Source organism: Pteropus alecto, unplaced genomic scaffold (assembly GCF_000325575.1).
Source record: "Pteropus alecto unplaced genomic scaffold, ASM32557v1 scaffold105, whole genome shotgun sequence".
Lineage (NCBI taxonomy): Eukaryota > Metazoa > Chordata > Mammalia > Chiroptera > Pteropodidae > Pteropus > Pteropus alecto.
In genome coordinates, this window is record NW_006436294.1 from 1,331,701 (window position 1) to 1,342,019 (window position 10,319).

Below are 10,319 nucleotides of genomic sequence, written 5' to 3' on the forward strand. Positions count from 1 at the left end.
GGGCACTTCTCTGTCTGTGTCTCCATCGACCTTGTGACAGGGCCAGTACCGTCGATCCCTTCCTGTTTGGTATCCCAAACACCATGCCCATCACATGAGAGATGCTCAGTAAATCCTCGCTGAATGAATGAATGGAATAAATGAATAAAAGGTGTGTAACCACATCCCAGATACGGTGTTCTAGCCCTGCTGTCACAAACCCCGACCTTCCGGGATTATAATTTGGGAGCCTAGTGTCTTCCTTTCCCACCTTACCCCCTCTGTTATAACATCGATACTTCCTTCCAGCCCAGATTCAACCAGCAGAGAATGAACACCTGTTATGGGCCAGGTACCGGGCCAGGTACTTTTACATTTTATTCACTTGACCCTCACAACAACAGTCTTCAGAAGTGAGTTATTATTATCCTAAATGCCCTGTCTCACATTTATTTTACCTAGTTTTCTCCCTAAATAACTTTTTCATCCCAGAGATATAATAAGCTTTGGCTTCAGAGCTGGGTTGTAACCTTTGCTCCGTCACTAACTAGCTGGGTGACGTTAGGCAAGCTAACTAATCTCACTGATGCTCTGACCCTTCACTTATAAAATTAGTGAAAAATGGAGTTACCCATTCTGCTTGTCTTCCAGGACATTCTAAAGATGAAATGAAATAGCATGCATGAAAGCAGACCCAACGTTTCTTGCCCATAGGGAAGGATTACGATGTATATAGTTCGCATTCTTCATTTCTAAGCACTCCAAAAATCTTGACCTTGATCACGCAAGGAACATGTCCTGGTTACACATGAATAAACTGGGACATTCTGATGAACTAACTTCTAGTTCTTGGGCTTAAGTCTCCCCATCTCCATTTTAGTTCCAATGTTGAACTGCTTCCGGAGCTGCACTGTCTAATATGGTAATCACCTGTTGCACAAAGCTATTGAGACTAAAATTAAATAAAATAAAAAATTTGGTTCTTAAGTCGTACCGGTAACAGCTAGACGCTCAAGAGCTACTTGTGGCCAGTGGTGACCGTACTGGACAGCACAGCTGCACATAATTTCGCCACCACTTTTAGGGAACCCATTGACGTGCATGCTCTTCTGCTGATGGAAAAACATCTGGTTTTGATGTCAGCCCTCGTCTCCACTTGCATATAGAAATGGTCGCCCTTACCATCCCCAGTATCTGCCGGTACCTTCTCAGACGCCTACCACCTCATCGCACCAATCCTACAGTCTCCACTGGCCGGCAGACAAGGAGACCTGGGTTTGGTGTCAGCCACGCCCGACACGTTGTGCGACCTTGAGCAAGTCCATGGACTCCCGGGGGCCTCGGTTTCTTCTCACATAAAACTGCGTTTGAACTTGAAACTTCCTGAGTTCTTTGCAAAAATGAGGTCACTATTTTAAGTCATAAGAAAGAAGAAAGAAAAAGCGAACGCAGTGATCCATCGCTGCTAGCCCCTCACACACGGATACTGGCAGATCATCAAAGGGCCACACGCCTTTGCCCTCCAGAATCTTTGGGAGGAAGGTGAAATGGTGCAGCCGCCATGGAAAACGGCCTGGTGGTTTTTCGAAAAGTTAAGCACGGAGTTAGCAAACTGGAAACACGTGACAGCACACGTACCCCAATGCCCACGGCATCGCAACAGTGACAAAGTGGACACGACCCAAATGTCCATCAATGGAGAGGAGGATAAAACGAAGTAGGGCATTTCCAATGGGATGCCATTCAGCCGGAGAGAGGCATAAAGATCTGATACACGTGAAAACATGGCTGAAACTCGAAAACGTTGCGCTAAATGAAAGAAACCAGACACGAGAGGCCACACAGTTGGCGAATTCGTTTTTATATGAAATGTCCAGAAGAAGTGGAAAAGGGACAGAAAATAGATTAGTTGTTGCAGGGCTGGGAGCGAGGAGAAGCCACGAGGAACCACTATATGTATGCGTGAATGCACCGAAAACCACTGAATCCTCCACTTTAAAAAAATAACTTTTATGGTATGTGAAATCCTCTTATGATATGTGAAACATAGCTCCATAAAGTTATTATTTTAAAGCATAAATAAGAAACAAACAAAAAACGTAGGAGACAGGTGAGGACTCACCAGTGTGTTATCGACTACTTTTTTTTGCAATCGAACATATGGAGTGGGCTGGAACCTAGGGACATTCTTTTCCCCAAGGCCTGCCTCGTTTCAGAATAGTTGCTAAGTGAATTTCTCTAGGGACTTTACACTTTTGTCCTTGGAAAAAAAAAGCCAGCAAAAAAAAATAAAGGTTTTCTCTTAGTTTCAAAGCCATTCCCATATCACAGCAGCTGTCTGCAACTGAATGTATTCCCCCAACTCTCTGATGGCGAGGACAATAGCTTGTTTATAATACATCGACCCCCCCAAAACGGGCCTATTGCCAAGACCTTGGGATGCATAGCAAAAAGAAATCATCTGGATGTATATGTTCTTGTTTTTGAGTTGAAGGTCGCTCTGTTCTCTTAAAGGGAAGCCGCCTGCCCCTTCTAAGAAGACTCCTGCTACCCAAAAGAAGACTGCTTCTATCCCAAATCTGAAGCATTTATTGCAACAACAGCATTTTAGAATCAAAAGGAACCCCAGAGGCCATCTTCTGAGCAATCGAGTCCGACTATAAGCAAGAATCAGTCAGTAAATCCAAACTTTATCACGCAAATCGACGGAAGCCTTGCTCCTTCTCACCCCCTCACTCTTCTAAAGTCATCACCCCCTGACTTTTCCCCCTCTTTGCTTGTTCCCTCTCGGTTCCTCTCTCTAGTCCTCCTTCTTACTGCTTTCACTTTGGTCCAAGCCTTCATTGCCTCTTACCCTGAATCCTGTAACCATTTGCTAGCTAATCTCCTTGCCTAGCATCTCGAGCCTGTCCAATCCATCCCACGCACTCCTCCCCATCATCTACCTGAAATAGTACTTTGTAACTTTTTTTTTTTTTTGTAATTTGTCATTATGTGGTCAAATGGCCTCTCTTTGCCTTCAGGATCAAGGTCGGATTCCTTTATAAGTCACCTGTGACCTTCCTCGGTCTGACCCAGAGCTCAGGCTGACAGAGGGGTCAAAAATATTGGTGGACTAAGTGCCCTAAATAGAAAGAGGTCCATGCCACCAGGACCTCTGGAGAGTCACAGCACAGCAGAAGGGAGGTTGGGGAGATAAGCTCAGGCCTGAGCTGTCATGGTCAAGTTTGGGATTTTGTTCTCTTTGTCATGATCACCCACTGGTAGGCTTTATGTAGAGAAACGAGTCAGCAGAACCTAGCTTTCTTGGATTTCCTTACATCTTTACCACTATCTGGTGATGGGGGTGGTGGGGTAATTGAGGCCATGTTCAGAGATTGGTCTCGGGTCTCATATTGAGTGTGTGGGAGTGGGGTGGGGATGGAGGGAGCCATCTGCCTAGTTTTGGGTCATACCATGGTCCATGAAACCAACGACACATGGCAGAAACACATTTTAGAGCAGGCCCAGCTCCAGGTAGGAAGCTGGAGGTCCCTCTGCTTTTCCTCCCAGCTCAGGAGTTTAGGCAATACAGCATCCTACGCACACACTCAAAGATCTGAGCTCAGGGCCGTAGCATCTCAACCCTGGAAAAGCGCCGTCTGCTCCAGCAGCCCAGCAGTGAGGAGCCCATGGGCGTGGGGGCCTCTGGATGTGGCCGACATTGGCCCCGATGCCCAAAGGTTCTGAGCCCCGGACCACTCATCTGTGAGAGGAGCCAGCTTATGCTGACCATGCAGCCTGTCTCCTGTGCGCCGTGGGCCGCTGTTTCGGAAGCGCCCTGGACACCTGTTCGAGAGGCTTTACCGTTCCGACACCATCCGCACTTGCCCACTGAGTTAATGCACCTTAACATCAGAGAACCTTGACTTATTTCGTAGGCTGCCTGTGAGGATTAAACAAAGTCTGATGGATACCTTGGAATGTTCTGGACATCTAACGAATACTAATTTCTCTCTCCCTTTTGGAGGTGCTGGCCCTGGGAAAGTTTATTTTTTTTCCTAAGGCTTTTCATTTCACCTCCAGGGTCTCTGGAGGACTCCCCCCGCTGCGTCCTCCGCCTGCCTGTCCCCAGCGTCCAGAGTGGTCTGCGGGCGTGGACCACACAGGTGGGGGGCATCCAGGATTGCTAGGGTGGCCCATCGTACCGGCTCCCCGCTTTCTCAGCCACTGGTCCTGCTTAAACATTGATAGGACCTTCTCTTATCAGCCACTCTACGTTGTCTACCTGGTAACCCCCCGTGGAACCCTCGGGTCATCTGGGGAGCTTTACAAAGTACTGATGCCTGGGCGCATCTCCAGGGATTCTGATTTAAGCAGCCTGGTCACCGGGATTTTTAAAGCTCCCAGGTGATTCTAACGTGCAGCCCAGATTGTAAACCACTGCCCTGAAAGACGTCCTCCGAGAAACCCTGAAGGCCACAGGCACCGACACAGTCCCACGGGAGGGACAGCTGGTCGCGCCCTGAGCATTCCAGATAGGTCACCACTTGCCTGAAGAACGGAAAAGACACGATTGATTCGTAGAACCTCCATGTCGCCACAAGGTCGATCCTGTTGGGGTTGGTGGCGTAATACCTCCAGGCCGCCTGGGGGGAGGAGAGAGGGACAGGGATGACCCGGTGTCACCCAAAACGTCCACACAGAGTCCCCACAGCATTAGAACATTGTTTAAGCCTTTGACTCCTAAGAGTCTGAATGTGCATTTAAGCAACATCCCGAGGAGCTAGATTTTGGGCTTTTTGTAGCTCCTTTGGAAAGTAAATATCCTTGACCCCAGCATCTCGGAGCTATAGCTGGTGTTGTGGGTGGGGGGTGTAGGGGGGTGAAGTGCAGTAGAGGGAGAAAGGAGAGCTGGGCACGGAACCCCTGAGAGGCATGGGGGCGACTTTTGCTGCAGGTCCCTGAGACTTCTCAGACAGGAAGTAGGAGGACAAATATTGTTCCTGTGCCACTCCTGGGTACAAGAGACGGCCCAGAGATGAAGTTTCAGTTCTAACATAACAGAACCGCTGGGATACTGTGACGGTTTGGGGCTTAGGGGACAATAGAGACTGGGACCGGCCTTCAAACTACAGTGTGTCAAATGACATCATGGACCGTCCAGGATCAGACCCACGGACCCACGGGGACACTCAGTACAACAGGACGCACGTTCACCAGTGGGTGTCACGCAGACATCCTGCCCCATGCAGCTATAGCCAGAAAGCTTTACTTTCCTGTTCTCTGGGCTCTCGGAGGCCCATAAAACCCTGAAGCGGGAAGGCCCTCTGACGTGTAAGGAGGGACACTTGTGCCTTTCTCACCAGCTCTCACTACTGTCCCCAAGCCCCAGCCCACGGCGGGGGCAGCGATGAAGATGGAGAGGCATCCAGCCGGCGTATGACTGTCTACCGGGCAGGACGGATGGGCGGACTGCTCAGCATTTTGCACAGGGAAGGTGTCCCTTCCTCTCTGGGCTTACGGACTCTCTGGCCTTGGCCTAGATGAGGGGCCACATCTCCTTGTCGCCGATTGGCTAAGCGCCTGGACTCTAGGCTGACTCCTCCCTGTGGGTCCCTAGGTGAAGACTGGGGTGGGAGGTGGACAGAAAAGCCTGGTATAGACCCAAACCGTCCTCTGCAGCGTCATCAGTGAAACAGCGGGTGGGTCGGTCCCTGTCTCAGCTCCGTGTCTATTGCTTGACTGGCTTAGTGCCCGGATGAGAGAGCGACAGAACTGTCACTCTCAGTACGGAGAGACAGGCCCCATAGATGACCGCAGAAACGCCCCAGCCACCTGCAAGCAAGCGTGGTCCTGGGTCCTGCCCCAGTTCACGGCGCGTGCAAAAACACACACACAGACACACAGACACACACACACAGATACACATACACACACACCCCACACACAGACACAGACACACACAGACCCACACACATACACGGATACACACAGACACACACACGCACACACCACACACAGAGACACACTGACACACACAGACACACAGACACAGACACAGACACATACACCCACAGACACACACACACTCACACACACAGATACACATACACACACACCCCACACACAGACACAGACACACACAGACCCACACACATACACGGATACACACAGACACACACACGCACACACCACACACAGAGACACACTGACACACACAGACACACAGACACAGACACAGACACATACACCCACAGACACACACACACTCACACACACAGATACACATACACACACACCCCACACACAGACACAGACACACACAGACCCACACACATACACGGATACACACAGACACACACACGCACACACCACACACAGAGACACACTGACACACACAGACACACAGACACAGACACAGACACATACACCCACAGACACACACACACTCACACACACAGATACACATACACACACACCCCACACACAGACACAGACACACACAGACCCACACACATACACGGATACACACAGACACACACACGCACACACCACACACAGAGACACACTGACACACACACACACACGCACACACACACAGACACACACACGGACCCTGGTCCTTGCAGCGCGCCCCCAGGCAGACAGACCTGGATGAGCTCGGCAGCCGGCTTCCTTCTTTTCTCAAAGTGCTTCTGGCGGTGCTGCTCCTGCACCTTGAGCGCCAGCCCGGACCCCAGGATGCCCTGGAGGGAGGAGTCAGGCTGTGAGTCAGCCTCGCCCAGGCTCTCCCGGTACCCACCCCGACTCCCGGGCACAGGGGCGACATCAGGGGAAGGGGAGAAGGGACACAGACCGCTTCCTACTCTTCCAGTACCGTCCTGGGGCTAGGCGGAGCCTCGAAGTCTGGAAAGCCTGACGCTGCCACTTCGGTGGCACTTTGCTCGGCCGCGTCTGTCACCCTGCCACTTCCTGACCCTGCCACTTTCGAGGCGTGAGACCCTGAGCAACTCTCTCAGCTGCCGCTGCTCACTTTCCCCCACGGGGAGGTGGGATAACAGCGCACACCTCGTAATCGTGTTAAGGAAAAAATGTGATAATGTCATCTACCTAGGAACTGCCTAGGAAGGGGCGTGACACAGAATCGATGTCCAGTAGACGTTAATGGAATTTAAAAGTATTTTACCGGCTTGAATTGTCGCTTGAGACTTTTACCATAGCTGGACTTTCCCAGAATTATAATCTGTTTTGATTTCCAGGTCAGACCGGAATGGGGATTAAATGGATACACACTTTCAATTTGGGAGAGAACTTAAGAGAGGCTCCCCTGCAGCCCCTCACCTGTTACAGATGAGGGAACAGATTCAGAAAGGTCATATACCCAAGGTCAAACAGCTTTGAAAGCAACAGACAAGGCAGGGCTCCAACGGAAAAGGAACACCCCGACCTCGGGATGGGAGGTGATGGGGGTGGAGGTGGGTTGTTTCATCAGAAGGTTCTTTTCGAGCTTCGTGACTGAGAGCCAGGCTCCAGAACCAGCGGACCCGGGTCCACAGTCTAATCACCTGTGACTGTTAACCCAAGGAAGCCGCAGTTTCTCACGTGGAAACTGCAGATAAATACAGCACCGGCTCCTAACGTCATCGTGAACACGACGCGAGATGCCATGATCAGGGGAGCATCTGCCATGATTCCCACGTAACAGTCCCATGCACCCAGTAAGTTCACCGGGAGGCATTTATGACGATTAGTATTACACTTATGGGCACTGGGTTTGGGGGAACTTTTCTATCAGGAGTCAAGGCTCACTCTTGAGGGAAATGCATCCTGCTGCATCAGCCAGTGAATGGTAGTGCGAGGGAAGGGGCTCGCATATACGAAGGACCCGCTCTGTGCAGGACATTCCTAAGTGAATCACTTCATCCCAGCCCCCGGGGAGCTCACGTCTGCCCAGGAGGCAGACACGGACCCGTGCACCCCCAGCACGGGTCAGAGATGCCTCTGCACGGTTCCACCGAGAGGAGGGAGTGACTAACAGTCTGGAGAAGGCAGCTCCGAAACGCCCTTGGAGGAGGAGGAGATGCTGGCGGAATCACTCCTAGCAAAGGGACCGGCACAGCCCGCGGCAGGGAGGAGGGGCGCCACGCTTAAGGGGGCGGCCCCTGCACTGACAGGGCTGGAATTCAGGGGATGAGGCTGGGGCCAGGCAGCGAGGGTCCCGCATGTCACACTGGGGAGAGCACCGAAGATACTTACAGCTGGAAGGGCAAAGAAGGAGACGCCGATTAAGGAAAAGGTGGCTGCAATCAGGCGGCCCTCCCACGTTTTGGGCGTCTTGTCTCCGTAGCCAATGGTAGCCAGTGTGATCTGAAGGGAGAAGAGTCCAGACATGGGGCCGCCCAGGGACAAGGAGACCAGGGTGTGTCCACTGAGCCCCACCCATCGGCCCGTCCTGCCGGGTGCTCTCCCACTGAGAACTAGATTCCCGTGTGAGAATAGGCACCAGGTGTCAAGGGTACGGAGCCTGCGGACCACACCTGTTTCTGACTCAAGGATTTCTCAGTGTCATCGCTCAGCAAATATTTCAATGGTTGCAAGGTGTGCGCGCATGCGTGGACACTTATGCGAGTATGCTTAAGTGTGATTTTGTGCAGAGTCACGCGTGCTTATATTTATATGTATTACGGGCACATGGGTGCATGGCTAATGTCCGCTGTGTCGCATATTCCTGAGTGTGTTTACAAGTGTGGGTTATCAGTACTATGTACTTATGAACACGGAGGGCAGTTTATCAGAGCAGGACCCCAACCTCCCAAGTTCAAATCCCAGGTCAGCCACTAACTGGCTTCGTGGTCTTCAGGCCTCAGTTTCCCTATTTTTATAAAGGGTCTAATAACAGGAGTTGTTTAAATTTAAAATCTCTTAAAAATGTAAAGTGCTTAGCACAATGCTCCAGGGCAAAGCCGGCCTTCAGTAAGTGTCAGTTTTAGTACCAGGTGTCCTGCGGGTGTGGGATGCGCGTCTGCAGGTGCATTCGAAGGTCTGTATGTACTTGTGTGCATCTGCCACTGTGTCCGTTTGTACATGTGTGGCCTGACTGATTATAGCCTACAGCTAACGAGGTGAGGTCGCATGGGACCAGCTGTCAGAGCCCGATTTCTTATAAACACTATGGAAAAGGCTGTTCCAAGTGCACACCCTGTGGAGGGGGGTGGGGAGTCTCCCGGAGGAGGTTTGGAAACGGGGAAGCCTGGCTCTCACCTGTGAGTACTGAACGCAGCTGCCCGGCTGAGCGAGCCCACGTCCCGCCCTCCACCTCCCCGTCACTAACAGTCAAGCCGCACGTGAGGAACGTCTTGCGATGGTGACTCACCAGACCCCACCAAAGGGCATCTGCGTAGGTCTCAAACTCCTCTTTCATCTCTCCTCCTTGTGCATCCACCTCCGGCACATCCTTCTCAACCAGGTAGACAAGAAACGAAGAAAGGATGAGCGTCAGGAATCCGATATACCAGGCGGTGATGAGCTCCTAGGAGAGCACGCAGTGGACAAGGGAAGCGGTCATTGCGAGGTCACCGGTGGATGCTGGAGACAGACACGCTGGCGCTGGAGTCCAGGTTTACCAGCTCTGTGACCAGGGGCAAGTTACTCACCTACCCTGATCCCCACCTCCCACCACTGTAAAGCGGGGGTCAGCAATATGCTCATTCTTTCCATTATTCACGGAAAGAGTCTCGGAGGAGAGGAAGATTCCTGCCTTAGGGTGATCTTGATATCACAGATCAAGAGGCTTTACAGGGAGGTGGGAAGGGAACTGGCCGCTGCCCTGAGACAAGGCTCAGGATGCAGGAGACTCGGTTCTATGCGGGAACCGAGAGCAAGGAGGAGCGAGTCTGGCACCGGGGACAGAGCTGCCACCGACTGACTGTGTGACCTGGACAAACCACCCCTCCTCCTCCCCAGGCTCAGTTTCCTCATTTTTAAAATGGAGGGACTGGACCCCAGAGTTCCCGAAATTGCCACATGTGCTGCTGGTGGAGTGCACAGACAGCTTCTGTGTCAGTCATGTTATCGATTTAAACCATGTTAAAAGCGAGTGGAAATAACATATCAAACCGACTGTGTCATGGATATTATCACAGGATAGACTAGGACATACGAGTAAGTAAACAAGACAAAGCCGATTGGAAGAAAAATGAAAAGGGATAGTGAGGATGGTGCTGAGATATGGCAACGATCAGCATCACCATTTCAAAAGCCCGGACCACAACCTGCCCCAAGGCTCTCCCCCTTGCGTTCTAGATCAGTGTCAAGGTTGAGCACAGTAGCTTGGGCGAGGTCAGGTTACTGGAGCACGG

The 10,319-nt window shown here is 51.5% G+C and overlaps 1 protein-coding gene across 1 annotated transcript in view; it reads right to left on the reverse strand.

The window, feature by feature from the left end:
* KCNQ3 (potassium voltage-gated channel subfamily Q member 3) overlaps positions 1 to 10,319 on the reverse strand; it is a gene marked incomplete at its 5' end in the record, with an annotated part of 221,503 nt that overhangs the window by 19,792 nt on the left and 191,392 nt on the right. The window contains 4 exons of the mRNA XM_006913015.2: positions 4,513 to 4,607; positions 6,612 to 6,707; positions 8,218 to 8,328; positions 9,335 to 9,490. Of these exons, the coding sequence (XP_006913077.2) occupies positions 4,513 to 4,607; positions 6,612 to 6,707; positions 8,218 to 8,328; positions 9,335 to 9,490 (458 nt within the window). The remainder of the gene's footprint in view (positions 1 to 4,512; positions 4,608 to 6,611; positions 6,708 to 8,217; positions 8,329 to 9,334; positions 9,491 to 10,319) is intronic.